This window comes from Python bivittatus, unplaced genomic scaffold, assembly GCF_059951505.1.
Source record: "Python bivittatus isolate LINGU-HERP-01145 unplaced genomic scaffold, Pbiv_v1 ctg000160_np1212, whole genome shotgun sequence".
NCBI lineage: Eukaryota > Metazoa > Chordata > Lepidosauria > Squamata > Pythonidae > Python > Python bivittatus.
The window spans coordinates 10,165,941-10,189,186 of NW_028277076.1; the positions used below are offsets into that span (position 1 = coordinate 10,165,941).

Here is a 23,246-nt window from a genome sequence, read left to right on the forward strand (position 1 = left end):
GGCCGCGGCAGCGCGCGGCAGCGAAGGCGCGTCCCGGCCCTGCTTTCCTCCTCCTGCCTCCTTCGGGCGGGAGGGGAGGAGGCGCCTCCCGCGTCGGGCCGCCCCCCGCCCCGCATTCACATGCAAAAACCCGCCCCGGCGAAGCCCGGCCCCCAGTCCCTCCGCCCCGGCAGCCAGCCTCGCTCGCGTGCGCGCACGCACCCTTTGCAAACTTTCTGGCCAGCGGAGAAGTTCCTCTTTCTGCAGCGCCGCCGCGCCGAGCCGGCCCGAGTCCCCGGAGGACCGAGCGAGGCAGGGCAGGAAGCCTCCGAGCCCTCCGCCCGACGGCCGCCCGCGTGCTCCGGACGGAGGAGAGCGCCCTCGCCGCGCCGCGCCTCGCCCTCTGCGCCGGGTGGGAGGACTCGTCCCGGCCAGCGCGAGCGCCAGGGAGCCGGTCGGCCGGGGCGCCGCCGAGCTACGCGGCGGGATGCAGCCCCTGCGGGTACGGAGCGGCCGCCGCCGCCGCCGCCGCCTCCCAGGGCGGCTGCTACTGCTGCTGCTGCTGCTGCTGGCGGTGCTGCCCGCCCTCGCTGGAGGTACGCAGGACGACGGTGGGACCGGCTTCCTCCTGTTCTGTCCCGCCGGAACAGGCGCGGGGGAGGCGGTGCGCGGGTCCGCGAGGCTGGCGCGCGCGGGAGAACCTCTCTGGACAGGCGCCGTCTACCTTGGAGGGCCGCGGCGGGCTGGGCGCCCCTTCCCGCGCCGCTGCCCAGCCCCGCGGGTGCGCGTGCGGGCCGGACGGAGCCCCCAGCGGATGCCCCGGCGCTCTCGCGGGCAGAGCGCGCCGACCGCCGAGCGCCTCTCCGTTGTGGCGGAGGGGAAGGCCCCCCAGAGGCCAGCAGGGCGCCCTGAGCTGACCCTCCCATCACCCCCAGCCGGCCGGGGATGATGAGATGGGGACTCCGCCGTCGGGATGAGATGCAGGGGGAAGGCGGCCGCCTTGCGGCGCTGCGCCTTGCAGCCGCCCCCTCCCCGCTGCGGGCGCCGCTGACCCGCTGCTCACCCCGGAGGAGGAGGAAGAGGAGGCGGCGGCGGCGGCGGAGGAGGAGAGCCGCTCTGGGGGCGCCGCTTCTGCTTTTCCCTTTTTTCCTGAAAGCGGCTTCGGTTGGCAAAGCGAAACCAACCCAACCGGCTCTCCTGCCTCCCTTCCCGCGGCTTTTGTACCCGACTCGGCCTTTTGAAGTCTTGGAACAGCTTTCCCCCCTCCCGCCGGATGGGTCTGGGCCACTCCGCCCGCCCTCCCTCCGGCCGGGAACCATGGGAGCGGGAGTCCCTGCTCGCCCGGCTTGGGCACGGCCGTTCGAGGTTGCGGACCCGTGGGCGGGCGGGCAGGCCGGGGGCAGGCCGGGGTTAAGGACCCTGGAGGGGAGGCGGCTGCGTGCGCGAACCCGGCGGGAGCGCTGGGCCCGGGACCCCGCCTGGAGAAGAGGCCCCCAGCGGGACAGGCCTTGCGCTTGGCGGGGCTGCGGGACCCTTCTCCTCGGCAGGGCAGGAGGCGCGGCCTGCCGGCGGGTGCCCCAGAAGCTGGGCTGGCGGCTGGGGAGGAGCGCGGTGGCTCCTCCGGCCCGCCGGAAGCCTTTCTGGGGGGGAGGCAGCCTTTGTCTGCTCGGCAGCTTTAGAAACCTCATTGGGAAATTAAATGTAACCCCAGCCTGCCTTTGGCCACAGCGAGAGTGTGTTTTTCGCAGCCCTTTGTGAATGTGCGTCAGATTTCCTGTCCTCCCATAGCCTCTCTCTGGCCCCCCTCTTCCTTTTTCTGGTTTTGCTTTTTTTTTAAACGGATGACTTTCTGGGGCAGGTTGGCTGCAGCAAGTGTGATTTTGGGGAAAAGGAGATGAGGTGGAAAGAAATAAAGCCCGAATACCACCCTGTGGGTTTCGAAAGGCTGAGGGAGGGTGGAAAGGGGCAGGGAGTGAGCGCTGCACACTTTTCGAGCACAAGCACAGCCTCTCTGCTCTGCTCTGCTCTGCTCTGCTCTCCTCCCCGCTCAAGCGCCTGGTCTTGTGTTGAAGCCTGCTGAATTCTTTGGGGTGGGAGCTGCTGTGGGGTCGATGGACTTCCTTCCCAGCCCCCAACTGGGGAAGCAAACTGGTTTGAACTGAAATCAGAGTGGAGTGAGAGTTGTAGGCGAGCCACGTGCTCCCCTTGATCACTTGCTAGTGCAGCAGTGACACCAGGCAGGGGTGCGTGCCCACACAGGTGAGGCAGAGAGGCTCCTGAGCTCATCGGTCGATTTGGAGTTTGTGAGTCTGTAAGTTCAGCCCAAACTGAATCCAGGGTCCGCCTGCAGACGCGCCACGAAGCCTTCCCGGGTTGCCAGCCTCCTGGCTTGGAATGATGGGGGTTGTAGTCTGAACTCTGAACGGCTCCAGGCTGCCTTGCCAAGGCTTTGAAAGAAAGCCAGCCAGAGATAGGAATTGCCTTGGGGTAGCTATTTTGGACACCAGAAGTGGGAGACCCAGGTTCAAATCCTGTGGTGGGTCGCCTAAGGATTCACATTCATCCCCTGCATCTTTTCCTTTGGCGTTCCTCTTGGACCTTCTTTCTCTGAAGAGGTCTCCATAGGAGACCCCAGAGGTGGTTGAACGCTGGTCATTTTCAGAAGCCACAAGGTGTGTCAGCCCTGCCCCTCCAGTGGTTGGCCCCCCAACCGGTTCTTTCTGTCGGGTCTGCAACTTTGGCTGCAGTTTCTTCCTGCCTCTGGTGACTCATTGCAGCCGGAAGATGGTGGTCTGTCTGCAAGGTGTAGCCCACTTCCACTCTGTGTACTTGGAAGGAGGAGGAGGAGAAAACATCTGTTCAGCTTTTAGAAGCCTGTGTTAGGGCGAAAGAGATGGGGGCGTCACTCTGAACCAGTCTCCGTCCAGATTCAGGAGGGGGCAGACTCCCCCAGGAGTCTGAAGGCAAGCTCAGACCACAAGGGAAGTCCGGGAGCCGAGGCGGCCCCGGCCTCGGAAGGGCGGCACCGGTTGCCAAGAAGCTTTGGGTAGCTGGTTGGCTTTGGCTTAGCACCTTGGCCAGACCCAGGGCAGGGTGTAAACCTGTTGCCTCCAGCGTGTGTGAACCCACCTGTTTCCCTTCCCCAGCCAAACGTGCGAATTGGGGAATGGGCCAAGGGGGGAAAGGAAGCCGATGCAGGCCCTCCCGGGGGCCCGGCGCTGCCGCTGCCGCTGCCGCTGGAACGCGGCGACCTGCAAGCTGCGGGTGCAGCAAAACCTCGGCACTTCTGCCAGCTCGTGGCCCTTGTCTCCTCCTCGTTCCTGCTCGGGTGACCTGGAGGGGCTGCAGAAGGCCGGGTAACCGGCTGGTCGCCCGGGGCACGTCGGTTGCAGGCGGAGCGCTGCATTGGAACCACCTGCTAAACTCGGTTAGGGTTAGCCTCGGATTGCCTGGGGAGGGGCCCGGCCCGGCCCGGCCCTGCCTGGCCTTGCCTGTTGTGGAGCCCGCGGACAGCCAGAACAGAAGTTTTCTAAGAAAGCGGGCGTCCTCCGCCCCCTTCTCCCCCTCAGCCGCCTTCGGGGCTCTCCCTTTTGACGCGCGTCCCCCGCGCGTCCTTCCACCTCTGTCTTTCGGGAACGGAGGAGGAACTCTTGAGCCGTTTCCTGGGTAATGTCTGGTTTCGCTTTTGCGGGTTTTTTTTCCTTTTTCTCTCTTGCAGACGGCAGTTCCAGCCTTGCAGCCAAGCCGTCTTTTTTTTTTTCCTTTTTCTCAAAAGGTACCGGTGGGTGCTTGCCCCCCCCTCTGCGCGTGCGCGCGCGCGCGTGTGTGTGACGCGCGCGTGGGCTGGCTTGCGCTTTCCCCGCGGGTGCCCGCTCGGGTCGGCCGCAGGCAGCACCCGCGGGGGCTCCCGAGGGAGGAGGGCGGGCTGGGCGGACAATGCGGCGGCGGCTCCGATCCCCCCTTTGTCTGGGGCAGGCGCTGCGAGCGGCGCAGCTGTCGCTTTTTCCCACGCGCCGCCCGCCCCGCTTGCCAGAGCGCCCGGCGGACCAGGCGTTGCCGGGGGCGTGTGCGCGGCCCCTCCCGCGGGGCGAGGCGGCCGTTTGGGCCGCTGCGAGGGAAAGCCGGACGGCGTTTCGCGGGACAGCCCAGGAGCCCCGCTTGGCCGCCCCGCTGGCTTGCGAGCAGCCCCCGAAACCTCAGCGGAGCCTCCGGGGCGCTCGTGAGGTGGTGGCCTCTGCCAGATGTTCAGCCTTCTGTACTCTTGCTCAGGTGTGGGGGGGATGCTCTGATTTGCAAGCCAGTGAGCAGAGCGGGCTGTGACCCAGCTGCTCTGGTGGAGATGGAGACCCCGATGAGTTGGGGCCCCTTCCGCCTTGCTTGACGTTACTCCAGCCAACCCCAGGCCTTCGCTCCCGCGCAGGGCAGCCGAGAGGCAAGGTGGCGGCCACCACCAGGCAACACAGATAAAAAAGGGGTGGGGTTTTGGTTGCATTGTTGCGGCCGCCATTTTGACTTCTTTGACCCCCCCTTCCTGCGGACCCCCCTGCTCCTGTACCCTGGGACCATGTGGGTCTCCATAGGTCTGATTCGCATCCAGGGCTGAACCATCATGGATTAGGAGGGTTTTATGTGGTGAGTTACGCAAGCCAGCCCTGATAGCTCTTCCAGCAAACCATGGCTTAGCGTAATGTAGGAATCCTCTCAGAGGCCTTGAGATGCTTGGCTTCACTCCAATTTTATTCGTGTGGTGATGGGTCATTTGGTAGGCTTTTAAGCTGTTTGGTCTATGACCATAAATTTGAGTAAATGGAAACTATGTTTTTAAGCTTTAGCCAAACATAGTAGTTTTGTGTTCTGCTGGCCTTCAGATCCAAGTTTCCATTTATTTATTTTCCTTTGAATGCCTTTGGTGTACTTACCAGGCAGATGAAGATTGCTCGGCCTGCGTTTGGTCGTTCACTTGTTGAGGTGCCCCAAGACGAAGAATCTTCCTCATTTCTTACAGAGGGTCTGAAAGCAGGGAGGCTAATTTTCTTCTGGTTCACAAATGCTTCCATGCCAAGTCATCTAGAAGTGATTCTTCCTCATTGCAGGCAGCCAGGCAAATGTGCATTTAACGCACAACCAAAATGGACAGGCCTGTGCTCTAGGAGTTTATGGCGTTTTGCATCACTTTATTGCACTTTTATGAATAATAAATCTTGATTTCATTGGACAACTCAGAGGGCTAGCACTGCTCCTGTAATGCAGCTTGATTCTGTGCAAAGCTAGCTATTATAGTTGGTAAACCTATAACAATCTGCTTAATCTGTGCCAACCCAATTAACTGGGTAAACCATGGAGACCTAAACCAGGGCTTAATGCAATGTGTGGTCCACGTCAGAGTGTGCCTATTTAGAACCCTGTCTGTGATTTGCATCTGTTTTATAAAAACTTCCCTTTTTAAAAATATGACCTTTCCAGTTGGAGTCAGCTGCTCTTCCTGCCAGTGGCTGTTCAGAAAAATTGTTTCTGAGATCTCTGATAGCCAAACAAATTTTGAATTGATTCAGGCAGCCAGAGAATCTCTTCTCTGGGTTAACAAAACACACTTATCCTGTTGACAGAAGATACAGCGCCCAAACCAGCAAGGGAAAACCGAGTCTAGCCCGTTGGCTGCTCCATGGAATATGGTACGGTGGGGGTGGGGTCTCCCCAACACCCTGGCTGACAAGGAACTGAACCCCAGTTTCATCGCAGGCGGGGGTATTTGGTGAAGTCAGCCCCTGCGCAGTCATGATAAAACACGATGATGTTGCTAGAGACTCTGTGGCTCTTTTATGTAGGGCAAAACCCAGTTTTCCAGAACTGAGAAAGAAGTGTAGAACTTGGCATCCATCCAGCTTGGCTAAGGTGGTCATCCCAAATGATTACAGACACCAACACGCTGGACTTTGTGGGTGTCAGAATCTCAAATGAGGTTTGGTGGAATCACAGTGGATGGTTGGACCTCTCCTGTTCTGTTTGACTAACTCCCAATTGCCATCCCATAATGCCAGTTCATCCTGTGAAGCAACTTTTCCTTTCCATGTGCCTTGTCCAGAGAGAGATCTCCAGAAGAGATATTGCTAATATTTTTTTATGTTAAGCTGGAGTTTCCTGGGTAGATTTCTTAGTTGACCCCTCGGCCAACTTGGTTGATCTCTGGAAAGCTAAGCAGAGCCAAGACCACGTAGAGTCAGGAAGGGGGGGGGACCCTGTCCTGGGAGGGGCAGCGGCAAACTACAGATGGCCATTTACGCAATCGTTTATAAAGCTGAAGAAAAGGCACTCGAACTCTTAAAATGCTTTCCTTGGTGTGTAGCAGACAATTCTGTAGGATAGCTTTCTAATCAGGTGACTTTATAAACTGAATTACTGCTACAGCAGACTCCGGTTCCAATTATGACTCTGCATGATGTGGAAGTCACCTGAAAAGCACATATTTAAGAAGGCAGATTATGATTCATGTCCTGGAAACTTAACTTTAGACTTACCTTTGGGTTCCTGTCTGTAAAACAGGTGTGGGGCAGTTCGGGTGGCTGTTAGTTGGGGGAAGAAGAAGTTGAAGCACTGTATTTTTGAGATCACTTGAATTCGTAAAATAAATCTTCTGTTTTGTGGACTGTTTTGGTGGAGGAATGTCTGTTAAACCCAAATGTTCATTAACTCCAAATTTAGGTTATTTGCATCCATTGCCATTGTATGCCTAATGCCATCCTTACTTAAAAACGTAATGAATTGTTTGTACTACCTTGGATATAATGGAGTGTGTTGGAGTGATGTCTGAAAGAAAATTAAATCAGAAGTCTGCTAAATTGAAATAGTAAAGCCCTACGGTTTTACAAAAACGAGGGATACTGAAATGCTAGGTGTGTGAAGATTGCTAACATCCTGACCCTAACTTTCCCTAACCTGATGTGTTCCCAGTGTACTGGTCATTAACCCCCATTCTAGGTTTGGCTCAGTGTTTGGGGAGTTAAGTGGGGAAAAGCTGTATTAAATCCTACATGAAGTAGGTGCCTCTCTTTACGTCTTCCATCCCACAACTGAGCTTCACAAATGCTTAGAAATAATCTGTGTCCTCTCCTTGCAGGTTTGCGATGTACCCAGCCTTCTGAATCCTGCTTGAATGGAGGAAAGTGTGAAACCTATCAAAATGGAACAGGGGTGTGCTTGTAAGTACTAGCTTGTTTTTTACGAGTGTGGAGGGTGAAGGTGTGCAAAAGATTTCAACCCTGAGACGGCTTTTTTGAGTGTTCCAAGCTTGGAACAAACATGCACATTCTAAGAGTTTTGTTCCAAGGCAGAAGACAACGGAGGTCTTTTGAGTTTCGTCCTGATTGAAGGAGGATGTTCTGATAAAACATTTGGAGTGGGGCTGTTCTGTTCTGGGCTTGAAAACACACTGCGGCTTTTTTGCCCATCCCTAACAAGAGCTAAAATGCCAGGTGGTTTGGAGGGGTAAAAGGAAGCCCACTTTTTGGTTTAGTGTAAGAAGCTGGGCTGTTCTTCATGGAGTTGGGGAAAGATTTGGTATCTTTTCCTCTTCTGAATGAGTTCGTCCAAGATGGCTAGATTCGGCCTTGGGGTAGAAGTGATGTAGGATCCCTTTGCAGTCTGTCGGGAGACCAAAGAAGGCTGGCGTTGGAAGCAGAAGGCTGGATTGTGGGGGCCAGTGAACTGGGTTGGAAGAACATGGAGACAGTTTTATGGGGCTGTGATGCATTGGCGGGGGGGGGGGTGTTCCGCAGTTTAAAAAGGCAGATGCATTCATGCAACTGAAAGCTTGTTTATCTCCATGTGCCTGGACAAGGGTTTCTCAGTGGCCTTCCAGCAAATGCAGGTTGACCCAAAGGAGAATGTTAGAGCATTCTGAGACTCTGCTGTTGATTCGATCACTTGTTGAGACTCCGACTGGAACGTTGTCCCCGTGTCTGTTCTTCATTGTGGTCTGGAATGGTTTCTACGGTCTGGCGGCCCCTGAATTAGTTCCCTTCAGACACATCAGGATGGCGTCTCCTTGGGCTAACAAATCTGGGTGCTCTTACCGCACCTGGAGGCCACCAGGTTGGCGGTTCCAACCCAACCCTGCCTGTAGGTCACGGTGCATTCAAGGAAGTTCCCAGAACATGATGCGGAATTTGGAAGTTGCAGGATTTGGTACTGTAAGGCGATTTTGCGAGTTGATGCTTTCCTAGCTGACCCAACCCCATATGGGCTGTTAGCTGCCCTTTGTTCAAAAGCCAACGATATCCAAGGGAATGGATTAAAAATTCAGCTGGCTCTTGTCTTTTTGACCTTTCTGTAGGAGAGGTGTGAAAGTAGCCTGCCCAGTTCCAAGCCAGATAAGCTTGCTTGGAAAGTGGAAGTTCAGCAGAAGTTAATTAAACTGCTTGGAATTAAATTGAACTGAACTGGTGGGCGTTGTGGCTGAGGTGGTGAACTGTGGCCAGGGAAACCCAAGCCAAGGCTGCCCTCAGCCACGGAAGATCACTGGGTGACTTGCCTACCTACCTCACAAGGTTGTTGTTACGGGGGAAAATTGGGAGGGAGGAAGCACGGGTTATACGGCCTTGTGCTCCTGAAGAAAAAGTGGGATAGAAATCAATCAAAGAAATAGGTAAATAGAATCAGTTCTTGGAGCATTGAGGTTTGCCCATGAGGAAGCTTGCGTGCACAGAGTTCGCAGTGATGCAGAGGCATTTCTGGTCCCATCTGGGTGTGGGGAGGAGGCGGGGGGCAGGCTTCAGTTCTGTCATTTTGCCTCCATTTGATGCCTCCCATGTGCTCAGGAGAGCGCGGGAGAAACCTTTAGCAAATTAATCAGCACGTGAGCAATTTAATAGGCAAAGGCTAAGCTCCTTTGTGGGATGCTGAGGAATGCATGCCCCATCATACATACGTATGTACCTACGTGCATACACACACACGCACTCATATATATAAAAATGTGTGTCTGTATTGTTTGCCCGTAGAAGCCATACCCACCCTGGACACCCTCAATCTTGTTTTCTTTCATTCAAAGGGTGACAGCTGGGATTCCGTCAAAATTCGCAGCTATTGTCGAGGCAGGGAGATGAATGCGTTGTGACTAATCTCGGGAGGGTTCCCAGAATGCCTGATTTGCTCTTACCCCGGCCCCCCATTTATTTATTTATTTATTTATCTCCCCTCCCCCCATCTCCTGGTCATTCTTCCTCTGTCTCAAAGACTCGCTTGTCTCCCCTGATTTACATGGGATGGACAGATGGAATTGAATGGGGCGCGGACAGATGTGGGCGTTCTCTGCCAAGGGAGGGGCTGCTGCCGCCGCCACCACCGCTGCCCCTTGGAGGGTCAGGCGGGGGGGACTTTCTTGCACAAACCAAGTTTCGTTCGTCACCTCGCCAATGTCGTTGGCATCAGCCGTCTCCAGTGGTGCCTTCCACGTGTGTTGGGGTTAGGGTGGTCCTGGCGGGGGGCTCTGAAACTTGGAGGCCTCCTCTTTGGGGCAGGCTCATCGCGCGCTTGATGGCGGGCCCTTGTGATCCTGGTCGCCCAAGGGCTGAGCTCCCCAGGAGAGTAAACACCAACCTGGCCTGTTTGCTAGGGGCTTAGTGTGTCGCGCAGAGCTTGTAAACCTGGCCCATATCTTCCTCTGAAGAAATGAGGTGGAACACAATGTGTGAACCAGGCTTAAAAGTAGCAGGGTGTTTGTGGTGGAAAAATTTCAGCTGGCTAAGTGCCGTATTTTTAAAAAATGAAGCCCGGTCCCATCGCTGTGCTATGCCATCCTCTTCGCTGTCTTCAGAATGCTGTTTTCCAGCTCAAAAAGCACGTGAAAAGCTCCTTATAAATAAGCTGTTTGTGCAGGAATTTCATCCGGGGGACGTGCTAGAGAATGGTCTGGTGTTGTGGTGAAAGGTTGAAGTGTGGAGAATGGGGTTCAAGTCTACCCTCAGCATGGAAACTCCTGGGTTGATTTGGCTCCAGTCTCTCTACCTCTCTCTCTCATTCAGCCCAACTTACCTTACAGGGTTGTTGTGGGGATAAAATGGGAGGCAGGGATGTGGTGCAGACTGTCCAGGCTCCTGGAGGAAAGGTGAGATATGAAGCTGATGGATAAATCAGTGCCAGATCAACAGGGACATTAGATAAAGGTTGGCACGTGTTTGTAGTAGATCATTTCCCCAAATACAGTTATGTCTATTGCTTGTTGCCTAAAAAGATGAAAAGAACTTCTGTCTTAATGCTAGTTTGCTCAGCAGTGGGGAAGAAATAGCTATTGGCAAGTCTGGATCTGACCCCCACCACGTGATGCTGAGTTGCCTTACATCATTCTTGCAAACATTTCTGGCCCTGCTCTGGCTTTCGAGCTAAAATAGCAAAGAGCCTGCATTTTATATTTGATATGATATAATTAAAATTAACATTGGGAGTGGGAAATATTGGTTCAGGCCCCCCCGTCACTGCTGGTGGCTTCAGCACTCTGCCAAGTGTGGTTTTGCGGTGACGAATGTAAACTGCGGCTTTGCAAAAGTTGGCCTCCCTCTGGAGAGCTCAATCTGCATTCCCAGCTCAGATGAAAAGGTTTCTCCAGGATCGCGTCGCTGTACAAGGAGAGATACTAATTAAAGCTTGGCAGGGCTGTGTTTGGGGGCTGCCCTCCCCTCAGCGCAGATGAAAAGGGGCTGATTTATTTAATTTTTCTAGGACTGCTGCAGACACGTCGGATGCCGCTTTCCCAGGAATGCCCTCGCTTGCGCAGTTAGAAGCAGATGGTGCTCTCGGGAACGGGATTAACGCTTTCTCATGCTTTACCTTTAGTACATCCACCAGGTCAGCACATACTCCGAAGCCCACATCACGAGCTTTGGTTTGCTGGCTGCAGCCTCGAAGCAAAGCCATCCGCAGCCTGCAGGTCCTTTGCACCGCTGGCTTTGGGGCAAAAGGGCCTGAACCGTGGAACCGGAATGATCGGCGTGCCTTGGCAGATGCAAAGTGGTTTAAAAATGAGGAAGATAAAAAGTGGTCATCCTTCTCTTGAGAAGAAGGGCCACAGAAAGTGATGGGCTCCTCGTCTTGTTGCATGTGGTCCACTTCTGCTCTTAGCGTCTGATCCTGGACTTTGGGTCAAGGGACTCCACCAGATTTGGCCTGACAGGCCATCCCGAGATGAGGTTCACATCCTGCTTCCCTGCAAAGTGGTTCTGTCTGAGAAGCAGTTCTCTGCACTTTTCGACAGTCCCTGGACAGAGGAGGCTCTCTCAAAGGATGTCTCCTGGCCAAAAGCTCTCTTTCCCCTTCGCCCGTGCCCTTTTCTGTGGAGAGGCATCCAAGGAGGAGGGACGGCAGGAAAGGAGCTAGGGGTGAGAGTTTCTTGTCCTGGAATTCAGCAGTTCACAAGCGCGCGGAAAGCTTGTTCCCAAGCTTTCTGGGCCCCGAGTTTATTCAACTCCAGAATCCATTGTTAACTACTTTAAGGAGCGGAAGTCTTTCAGCTCAGAGGTTTTCCTCAGGCTTTAACCTGTCCTTACTTCCATGGAAATAATAGTAATAATAATAAAATGGGGAGAGGGGAAGAGGAATACGGACTCGCCATGGGCAGGAAATGGGTGCGGCGTGGAAATAGCCCGAGGAAGTCTGCAATCTAAGGAACAAGAATAGTTTTGTTGGGATCCTGCCATGTTGAGTTCTTCCTAGCAGCTCTAGTTGAGGAAGGATGAATAATTTTTTAATTTAGGCGTGACGGGGAGGGAATCGTATCATTTTTTTCCTTTTAACATTCAAGGTTTGAGCCTTGTGAGGATGGCCGGATGGTGGCTAGTTTCTGAATTCTGCTCTCTGCAGAGTCTGTTCAGTCGTGTTTCCTCTTCTGAGTAAGCAGGATAAACTGAGCAAATCCCAAATCGGTTCCAGCAGCAGTGTCTGCAGGCAAGGCAAGATGTGGTTGAAACTCCACCTGTTTTTTATGTGCACCATGAGACATCAGGCGGAGCTTTGATCATGCCATTGGGCCACCGTACGGATTTTTTGACCGTGCTCTGCCCACACCCCTGTGTTGCAGTCTTCCCTTGTCTCAGATGCCTTTGTTTTCCCCATATCACAATTTCTGAGGTTCTTGCAGATTCAGAAAATATTCCTGCTCTTCCTTGTGATCAAAGCAAGATCCGAGGTTGAATGTTGCATGTTTATCTTTTGGTCTTTCCAACCTTGCACTCTTTCCACTTCCTGGCTGTGGTTCTGCAGGACCTCCTGTGGAAGTGTGCCTTTGCCACCCCTTGCCCCAAGTTCTTTTAGCAAGCACTATCAGGGTTTGAAGTCGGGCCTGTCGGTGTGTAGAACCCAAAACCAAGCTGAGCCACAGTTCTGTCTGTAGGACTCTCAACTGCAACTTAACTTCAGTGTGAGGATGTGTAGTAGTGGTCCTGTGAACAGGAACATCTGGACAATCCAAGTTGGTGGGCTGAGGAAGGCAGGAAGATTCCTGTAACCCCTTCACCCAACACATGAGTGTTGCTTGCTGTCAGAGCATGCTTCTCAAGGGTGCTCCTAGTTTACATGGGGTTGTACATTATGTCCCTACCTTCCCCAATAAGGAAGTGAAATATGTTGCCCATGCCCTGTTGACCAGATTTTCTTAGTCAGAATTTCTACAAAGAAAGAAGGAATGGTCCTTTTATCGAGTGATGCCAACTTAAATTTGAAGGGTGGAGAAAGTTGTGAAGGTTGGTTGGAAAGAAGAGTTGGTTGTGTTAGAATACTGGTTGCGGTTGAGTGACTGAAAGTTCTTGAGCTGGATTTGGGAGATCTTGTACATCCTGTTTCAGACATACCTTTGCTCCTTGTCATAAGGCAGTCATGTTTTAAACAACCATCTCCCACCAACAGCCTCCCTGGCTTGATCTGAGCCAACTGAAATGTCCAGTTTCAGCCATGCAAAGGGGCTTCTGCTAGTGTCTGAACATCTAGGACAGGACCTAGAGTTCAAAGTATGGCCAAACTGTCCACATCTACTTTCAAAAGTATGTGGACATCAGACAGGACACCCTCCAGCTGGATAAATAACGGTTGAGGAATTCTGGGAGGTGAGGTCTGTAGATCTGAAGGATGTTGGGGAGGACTGGGCTAGATCCCTTATTTGCAACCTGTTTCCCAGCGCCCAAATCTTCTCTGTTTACATCCAATGAGATACTATTTGAGATCCTCAATCTACTTGGAAAACAACGTGATGGGCATCCGAGTGATCTTTTTTAACCAAATGCTTCCTGTCACAAGACAATCAGATGCCATTCATGTTGATAATTCTGAGTAATCGTTGCTCATAAAACCTGTCCTCCATTGATCAGTCAACTACTGTTGGGAGGTGGGAGCTGAGAGTTAGTGGGGAATTAACTGTGAACTGCTCAAGATTTCTTTCGGTGGGGAGTGGCCTAGAAGGGGGAGGGAGGGAGGGGAAAGATCCACAAGAGATTCCCAGATTGGCTGTGCCGGTGGGGGTCCTCCAGCAAAGAGTCAAAAAACTGCAGTTGGCTCCTGGCCCCTTGCACAAGTATTTGCTTTTTTGAGCTAATTTGCCATTTGTCCCTCCCCCCCCCCCTTTCCTCCAGGAGCATCTTAGGAAATGCAGGACAAGGACAGAATGGGAAGGCTGTCCTAGATCGCACCAATTAATGAAGTGTTAATTTGATCTTTGGCTTCCCCCTTTTCCTTCCCAGGCTTGTCAGAGGAGGGGCTTTACCCCCTTGCTTCTCAAAAAATGCGGTCCACGTGCTTTTTATCCTCCCCAGAGTAAGGCCATCTGTGTGGCTGCCCACCCACTCAGTGGGAACCACCACGGCTGCGGTTTTTTCTCTTGCAGCTTTTGCAGCCCATGCGACTGTGTGCCAGGATATTCCCTCGCGTGCCTGCGCAGCCCTTTTCCAAGGGGGGAGGATGCCAAGGGACGATTTTGTTCAATAATGTGACACCCCCTCCCCCAGTGTTTTGTGCAACAGAGCTGAAATCGTGACAAGCTTGGGTGTCCTTGGCTGAAATCCCACAAGATGATGCGCCCACTGAAATCCTGGGGCAAGATTTGGGCCATTTTTTAAACCCTTGGTTTTCTTCGCTTTGAGGGCCCCGCACGAGTCATCTGGGGTTGACTTGGTGAAACCATCCTTGCTGAGCAAGTTGGTATCTGTGCTGAAGACTTGGAGGGCCTCGGTCTGGTTTGATCAGATGCAAAACTATTATTCTCTAAATCCCAGGATTTTTCACAGTAATTTGGCTTCCCACATGTTGCAGGCAAACATGATTCAGCTTTCCAAAGTTGTGTGAGGTGGCTTCCTTGAAGGAAGTCAATGGCTCCATGGGGGTCACCCTTGTACTGGCCTGTTATGGGGTATCCCACGCTGAGCTTGCTTGTGGGGCCAGGGTTTGGGGTCTTTGTCCCCTGAACTTACTCAAGTCCTCCCCGGGGCTGCCTAGGATTTGGCATGGAAATGTCATCAGCCCTCCCGCCGCTGCCTTCCTTGGCGCGGGGCACGTTGCAGCTGGCTGTGGAATTTCACTCCTGTTTAATTTCAAAAGAATTGACACCCCTTTGCGAAGCCCAGCTCCCTGGTTAGCTTCCGTGGCTGGGGAATGGTATCTGGAAGGAGGCCGTGATTTGTAGCCGTGTCACTCCGGCTTGTTAGCAGCCATTGAACATGTTGAACATTTGCCACGTCCAGCCGCCTCTCGGGCCCTTGCACGTCCACAGGATGAAAGGCCAGCTGGCCGGAGGCATCTCCCTTGCCCTCGGCTGAATTCGGCACTCTGGAAAAGCTACTGTTCCGTTTTGGCTTCAACTTTTCCCCATCAAACCTATCTGGTGGGTTTAGTCCAGTGTTTTTCAACCCTGGCCACGTTAAGATGTGTGGACTTCAACTCCCAGAATTCCCCAGCTAGCATGCTGATTGGGGAATTCTGGGAGTTGAAGTCCATACATCTTAACGTGGCCAAGGTTGAAAAACACTGGGTTAGTCAAACCATCATTTGAATGTAGGCCAAGGGAGTCGGTGTTCATGGTGAACACTTCTTCTTCATGTAGAATTCAACCTTCAGCATCCCGTATTAGGTGGTTGCAGGATAATAATAGTTTAATTAATATTTAATTAAATAATTAATGCAACGTCAGACGGAGTTTATTCTGTTCTTTCCTGCCACAGCTCTTACTGCTGGCTCTTATGTGGCCTTCAAGAAAGAGGCTGACATTTTTTAGAAATGCACATTTCAGAGCTGTCTGCCCTTTGAGGTAGTGCAGACAAGACATCCAAACCTTGAGTACTAACGCTACCTTTATTGTAAGGTGACGGTAACAGAATCTTGCAAGTCTGAAAGCCCTTTTCCCCTTCTTTCCCTTTACTTTCTAGGAAACTAGGGAGGGTCCCTTCTGAGGCTCTTCTCACGCCCCTTGTCCTTCTGGGGGCTGAGACACCCTTTGCACAACCTAGGCTGCAGCTGTTCCTCCTGTCATTCCCAAGACCATTCCCAAGACCATTTCAGACGTGATGGCAGAAGACCTTAAGGGTGGCCACTGGGCACCGTGGACAGGCACAGATAGGGCTTTATCTCATCCGCGGTGTTCAGGTCGACCTGTTGGATGCTGTTCCGTCTCCATCCTCCCCCCCAGCTGCAGCTCTAAGATTGGTGGGGCAGGTTTTGGGAAAGAGTGGGTGGGGGAAGTCTGCGTCTGAAACCTTTTTGCATGCTGTGTTTCTGCACCTTGCGAGAAATGAGAGCCCCTGAAACTGGGGAAAGTCCTAACCTTGCCAATTATAGCAGCTTTTCTCCCCAAATTTCATACTAATATCATTCACAGCAGAAAGCTGGGACTGGCAGCTAGACTCACGTTCCAAGCACGAGGGATCCTGTGTATGTCTGAAGGAAAGCGGTTAACGTATTCAAAAGCCAGGGCAGAACTTCATCCCAGGTGGGAAGTCCCATTGTCTGGATCACGCAAAGCAAAACATGGTTTGTTTCGTGTGGGCTCGTTACTAAACAGTGCAAATCTAGCCAACGGTGGTTTACCTGATTAGCCATTTTTAATTTTTGTTTGGTCTTGAATTTAATTAAAAGACAAAAAGGAAAACAGAAAAAAAGATTTCATCTAGATCTGTCTAGACCTTTTACATATCTTGTGTAAAGCTTTATATACATATATAGGCTTCTTGTACATGTATATGAAATTTTACACAAGAGTTTCAATAAAAGATGACTGTGTTTCATAGTATTTGTCCGTACAAGATCTGACTTTGCAAGCAGCTTGTGGAGCTATCATGTCCTCCATCCACTAGGTATAATAATTACTACTTCCCAAAACTTTAGACTTTTCAAAAACACATTTTAATAAACTTTTGTTCTCAGTACATCTCCAACAGCATGCTTTCCTCATTCCTTTTCTATGCACGTGCGAATCCAGCCAGTTGTGGCTTATTTGGTAAACCATTGCTAAACCATGGCTTAAGGCACGGGTCCCTGAACTTCTGGGGTTGGCAAGCAGATCTGGAACTGTTAGAGTGGGAGAGGACCAGGCGCACCAAACGTCTCCCACACTGCACGTGGCTCATCACAAACTGCCCCCCAAGTGGAAGACCGGCTGGTGAATTTATCCTCATGAGTGCTGAATTTGGGGTGTTCGGCTTTGGCGAAAGAAGAAAATGGTTTCAGTTTGGCTAGGGATCAGCTTTATTTAGGGCAGGGAGGGACAGGGGGAGAGGCCCCTGGGTCAGAAGGAAGGGAGGATGGAGAGCGGTCTTCCTTAACCTGGGGTTGGTTCTACGTCATCCAGGATTCCCAGCCAGCATGGAGATTATGGCCCTACTAAATCTGAAAGGCACTGAATTGGAGAGGTGTGGGCGTAAGAATGGGACGTTGTACTGGTGGATCCTCTACTAGATGATCTCCCAGGTCCCTGCCAACCCTGACTTTCTGTAGAATTAGAAAGGGCACCCTGAAGAAATTTCACAGAGTTTAAAAGGAAGAGTTGGGGGAGAGCGGCTGGCAAAAGTGGACAGTTACACTGGACAAACTTGGTAAACTATTCAGTGGCTGCATTCACACAACACGTTGTTTTTATACTGTGTGGTGTATTGTGAACTGCCCAGATTGTTTGGAGTCAGGGGGCATCAAATCAATAAATGTAAGTAAATAGATAGATGCTAAGCTTGGTTTGTTTCAGACCAGGCTAATTTCTTGTTGTGGCTTTGTGGGTTGTGTGAATCCAATGAATCCGGTTCATTGACAACTCAACATTTTTGCCAACCCAGAAAATGGATTGATTTGATAACACAGTTTATTGTGCAAAGGCAGCCCCAAAATTAGATCCCTGTGGCGAGAGGAAATGGGGTTCTTTGTACTAATGGCAAGGAGGAAGTGGGGAGGCCCTCAGACTGAGGGCAGAGCTAAGGGGGTTTTGGGGAGCTAAGTCTGGGGTTCAATTCCTGAAGGAGGTGTTTGGCCGAGAGTAAACATGAAGAAGCTGAGTTTGCTCAGAACTGGCATCTGCAAGCAAAGCTACTGGAGCTGGAAACCCCTGCTTAGAAGGGCCCATCTTTTGCTCCCAGCTGGGGCTGCTGCCTTGTTCAGCCTCAGTCTTCTCTTCCTGCCTGAAACTGTTCAGGGAGGCCAGTGAGATGCTGATTGAACATCTCCATTGATGCATGAGGAAGTTGGGGGATTGGCTGAGAAAGCTTCAGTTGCAAGAATTTGGATGTTGCCTTACCATGTTTTCCATGGGTGATGGTTAATCTGTTTCCCTCTACCACTGCTGTGAATGTGAACACACACACAAGCTGATTTGAATGACATTTATGCCCCCTTAGCATTCTCCTTCCCAGCTCTAGTTTAATAATGAGGCTGCACCCAGGCACCCTTGGTTGGTTTTGAACATGATCAGATGTGGTTAATACTAGAATGGGAAACCACCAGAAATTTTGGGGGCAAGGACTAGGCTGGGAAATCATAAAAAATGTCCTGGGAGAAAGCATTGACAAACCACTTCCATGTTGTCAAGAAAACAACTTGGATGTTTCTGGAAAGTTATCAGAAGTTGAACTCAACTTGGAGAGATTTCGTCTTTCTTTAACATGAGACATAACATCTTTAGCATGCTGGGTGGGGAATTCTGGGAATTGAAGTCCACTCTTAAAAGTTGCCAGGGTTGAAAAACACTGGTCTATAAGGAGCTTGCAAGCCAAATCTCAGCAGGGTAGGGAAGGAAGAGACATTCTGGCTGTGTTTTTGTGAGCAGCTGATCACCCAGAGCGGTCAGTTCCCTGGAAACTGCTGAAATAAATTAGCCCAGCCTTCGCCAACCTGGTGCCCTCCAAAGATGTTGGTCTTCAAGGCCCACGACCCCCAGCCAACCCTGATTTCTGGAGGAGAAGGGTGGGATGAAAATGTTACAAACAGGAAGTCAGTTCCTGAAGGGGTGAACCTCAACTTTGCAAACCTGCAAATCCTTCTCATGAGGGTTCCCTTCCCTGCCTTCACGTCATTCAATACAGGCAGACTATAAGAGGCTGTCCTGTCTTCCCAGCGGTGATTCAGCTTTGCCCTGGGTGATGAGCTGATGGTAAATCTAGAAAGTAAAAGCAAGTTTTGCTTCGTACTGGAGTTGGGCTCTGAAGGTAGCTTGCTTTTGCCCGGCCGTGCCTAACGGCTGCAAATGTCAAGGCATCTTTCGGCCGGTGTTTCGTGCCTGTGTTTGGAGGGGCCCTTGGTGGGGTAGGGAGGCCCGGAGGCCCCTGAGACTTGCCTGATTACAGAAATGACCATCGTCCAGGCCTCGGCTGGAAAGGCGGCTGGAGTGCAGTGCTATTAAAATGTGGGACACAGGCCACCGACTCCCAGCGCAGAGTTGACGGACGGCCTTGCCCCCCACAAAAGGGGGTTTCTAAGAGAGGCTGTGGAAGAATGCCGGAGGGCAGCGGGTCCCCCATTGTCTGCGTGGCGTTCGTGTTGACATTCAGGGTTTTGCCATAGGACACCGAGTCTGGGGCGGTTTCCTTGGTTAAACTTGGTTGTGTTGGACAATACCGGAGCCAGTGGGAATCGTTCCTCGCTAATGCATTTGCATGAGTCTTTTGCCGGCCTCAATTCCTCTCTCGGCGTTTTGAAGAACGCCGCGTTACGGATGGCTATTGTTATGAGACGCTTGCAGATTGGCCCACTGGCGAATATCCCCGTCCGCGCCCCCCACAAGTGGAAGGTCGACGCTACCTGTTGAACGTTTGGGCAGCCATGGACCTTGCGCGAAATAGGCTGTCTGGCTCCGGAAAGTGTCGTCTTCCTTAAGCCAAGATTGCAACAACTAGCCAAGCCCCTGCTTGATTTGATGCTGTAACCTTTGAAAGCAGCCAGCAGTCTGGGTCATCCTGAAGGCAGTTATGGGGGAACAGGTTTCCAGAGCTTCTGCAGAACTTAAGAAGTTGATGCCAAGGTCACAGTGATAACCGGTTCTAAAACTGAAAGCCTGGTCAAGTCTCTCCTGGGCATCTCCATTTATCAGAGGCCCTTCACATACCCAAATTAGTCTTCCAGACCTGAATGCTTGAAAGAGCTGTGTTGACCCAGAAAAGTAAATTGGGCTTTTGATTTCCCTTCAGTGTGATTTGGATTGTTGTGTCCAGCTTGCTCCTTTCTTTAGTGCCCATGTGGCTGAATAAACCATGATTGTTGGCTTATCATACATCCCAGTGCAGGACTGTGGCTTATCACCACCTTTAGAAGCTAAGCGACATGAACCCCCAACATGATAAACAAAACATAGTCTGCTTGCCCAGTGCACCTAGATTGCTTCCTGATGAGTGGATTTCAGTACCCAGAATCCTTAGCAATGGCTGGGCTGGCTGGGGAATTCTGGGAGTTGAAGTCCAGACACCTGGAGGACACCTAGGCTGGGAACAGCTGCTTAGTGGTTGTCGGGGAAGCAGATTGGATGGGCTCGTCCATGGGTGTGATCTTTTTTTTTAAGCTAGCTGTAATTCTCAGCACCGAAAAAGCAGAATGGACAGAGCTGGAGCGACGTAAAGGCAGCGGGCGCCGTCAGAGGCACCTTCTCTGAGCAGCGCCCCTTAAAAAGCATCTTCTCTCTCTTCCACTCAGAAAACAGGCCGGGTGCGTTGCTCTTTTCCCAACCTATTGACTTGGCCTGCGGTCACTCAGGGCATCTTTTGGGGAAGCCAGCAACGAGGCCTCTTGATTCCCCAAATCGCTGGGCCAACCTCTGGCTCCAGTCTCCCTCTGGCTCCCCACACTTCCCCACCCCCAAACCCCAGGTTTGCCCATAACGGATGGCCTTGTGAGAGTGGATGGCTCACGGTTATAGCGTGAGCCCCCTCTCCCCACCTCTTAAAAAGCACTGAAAGCCTCAGGGGTCCTCCACCAATTTCCCCTTGCCCCTTTGCCTCAAAAGCCCACCCTTCCATGGTCCCTGAATGTCTTCCAACTCTTTGGCAGCTCTGGACATTCAAATGTTGTTAATTCCTGCAGCAGCCTGGCCAGCTTGCTTCCTTTTCCTTCTCCTTTTTTCCTTCTCCTTTTCCCCTCCCTCCCTCCCCCCCTCCCTCTTTCTTTCCTTCTTTCCTTCCTTCCGAACACATTTGCAATCTTCGTCCCAGCCAAGCCATAGAGGCAGAAAAGGAGGTTCTTCAAAGTCCCAATTGCAGTCCCTGACTTGCGGCTAATTGCCACTGTTTAATTATTTCCCGTTGATGGCATGCTTGGCTGTTTAATGATAAACTTGGTTCTCAGTGGCCTTTTGGCCCTGGTGGTGAGAGAACAGCTGAAGCTCCAGGCTTCCTGAAGAGAAACACAGCAGCTTAGAACTGGGGGGCACGGGGGGCGCCGGGCTGGCCTCCCAAGGACTGCCATGGAGAGGTTGGCGAAGGGGGCCCCATCCGCTCCTTAGCGCTTGGTCTTGTAGGTGGTGGCCGTCCACACCGAGCAGGGGTGCTCCGTGTTTCTCTCCTAAAAGAGCAAAGACTTTCTTGGCAGCGAGGCTGGCTTAATGCCCTTAAGCCACATTTTAAAAGTCAGAAGTCTGAGTTTGCCAGAGAAGGTGACGATACCGAATTGGCACCAATCCGGGGATTGACCAGAAGAGCTGCGAGCCCGTTCCCGCTACCCTCCTGTTTGGAATCCAGGGCTTTGGTTTGGAAACACCTCTGCAGTCCTCCTCGTATGAAATTAATTAGTAACAATGACTATAAAACAATAAAGTACGTCAGACTGGACGGTGGGAGTGCTGTAAAGGTTTTTTTCAAGTGTTTCTCACTGTGAATTGTACATATTTATGTGCAAAGGTCTCGAGGCACAGTAAAACAATTAGGTTAGGTTAAGCGTTTATGTCAATGATGCTCTCAGGACCTCTGGTTTTGTTTTCCTTAAAATCTAGATAATGGAAACGTGCAGGTTCTCTGCGGGGCCAGGTGTTAAAATATTTACAGTTATTGCAATAAAAATCTAATGTCGCACAGCTTGTTAGGGTGTGGCATGCATTTGAATACACTAATTGTGTTTTTCCAATCATGTTAACCATGGGGTTTTTTTGGTCTTTTTTATTAATGTTAACTATGTTAAACATGAGCTAAGGTGTTGGGTGAATCTCACCTATTTGCAGTTCCATCCATCCATCCATCCATCCATCCATCCATCCATCCATCCATCCATCCATCCATCCATCCATTTTTTTATTTTTTTTTTACATTTTCTTTCTGAAAACAATGTTATTCAGACTTTTCAGCAATACAGTTAAGGACAAGTACAGAACTTGTCAATTTCATTGGAAACTGTTACAAAACTGTTTGGAAAGAAAACCTAAAACCAACCAAAGAGAATAAACAAAAAATAACTGTAAAGTAAGAAAAAAGGAACAATGCATTTAAAATTGCGAAAATGCCCTGCTTATATTTATACAGATCGCCACCATCCAGTGTCGAATGACAATCTCAGTTGTAGTTCCTTCCTCCAACAAACATTCAATTCATCTCTTTTGGTTGGTTAGAGGGGTTGTTTTAAGGATATAGTTATTTTTGTTTATGAAATTAAATCTAGTATGCTAAATCCCACTTGCCGCTGAGAAAAAGAATGTCTCTCAGAAGGATTCAAGGTGCCTTGTTTCCCACCCCTTTCATTCTGTTGCGTTCTGAAAAACCTTCCTGGAACAACGCTTATTTCATTTCCCAAAAATCTGCCGTCGGCTAATGAGTCAACCATCCTAGGGGCTTTATTAAGGCAGACGTGAAATCCTCTTCCTTTGCGTTTGGAGAAATACCAGCAATCCACTTGCACTTTCTCAATGACGTTTGTTAGAGTGGGGGGGGTCAGAAAAGTCAAGATGGCGCCTGTGACCGCACAATCAAGGCCTGGCTCCTTTTTTACGGGTGTTGCATCAACGGCGGATTAAAAAGGGGGTTCAGTTGCAGTCACAGCTGCCATCTTCACTTGATCCCCCCCCGCAGACGCTCTTGCTATGAATTCAGGGTACCCCAAAGCACCACACCTCCCATCGCGGCCGTTGTGACCAGCTGCACGGCAGCTATTCCAGATCGGTTTCCTGGGCTGGCCTGGCTGCTCTCGGCCATCCGGAGAGTTGGGAATTCGTGTCCCTGCTGGAAAATGGGAGGGGTTTCTAATAAAACCCTGAATGGGAGGGCAGCATGCAGAAGGTGGTACTCTGCCCCCCCCCCCCGCCTTCCCAAGGCTGCTTGTAGCATCAGTATGTAGCATTGGCTTCTTCCAGAATATTTTCTCGACATCCCAGTCAAGCCTACAATTTTGGGATTTCCTGGTGGTCCCCCATCCACCTCCTGGCCCTGCTTTCCTTTCTTTTGAGATCAGCCCAGATCGCGAGGCTTCTGTTAAGACGTTCAGTTTCTTTTAAGCAGGAGCCCCCGACCCCAAAGCCTTAAGAAGTCTCAGAGGCCTTCCTTGGGGCTGCCAGCTTCCTGCCCCTCATGGATTTCAAACTTGGGTTTCCACGGTCCTTTGCCGAGCAGGAGGCTGGACTAGAGGACCTCTGAGATCCTGCCTGCTCTGATCCCACAATCATTAAAAAATGGGAAGCTGTGGGGGGAAAGCGCCCGCTACCACCATCCTCCTTTATTTCCAAAAAGAGAAGCCCGCAGCTGGCTTGGAAATGAGCCCCCTGCCCAGGAACTGGAGCCAGCGGAGGTGGGCGTGTGGCAAGAAGGATCCTGGGGTCAGAGAGGGGAGGGCTTGCAAGGTGTGGGGACTAACTG

The 23,246-nt window shown here is 51.6% G+C and overlaps 1 protein-coding gene across 2 annotated transcripts in view; it reads left to right on the top strand.

The window, feature by feature from the left end:
* The first annotated feature begins 211 nt into the window (after positions 1–211).
* The window catches only part of NOTCH1 (notch receptor 1), an 80,938-nt gene continuing 57,903 nt past the window's right edge, over positions 212–23,246 (top strand). Inside the window, exons 1-2 of one of the 2 annotated variants that reach the window (XM_088147213.1) lie at positions 212–575; positions 7,094–7,175. In XM_088147213.1, coding sequence (XP_088003339.1) covers positions 467–575; positions 7,094–7,175 — 191 coding nt within the window. In that variant the 5' untranslated portion in view covers positions 212–466. The remainder of the gene's footprint in view (positions 576–7,093; positions 7,176–23,246) is intronic. The other variant, XM_088147212.1, reaches the window with a different exon arrangement.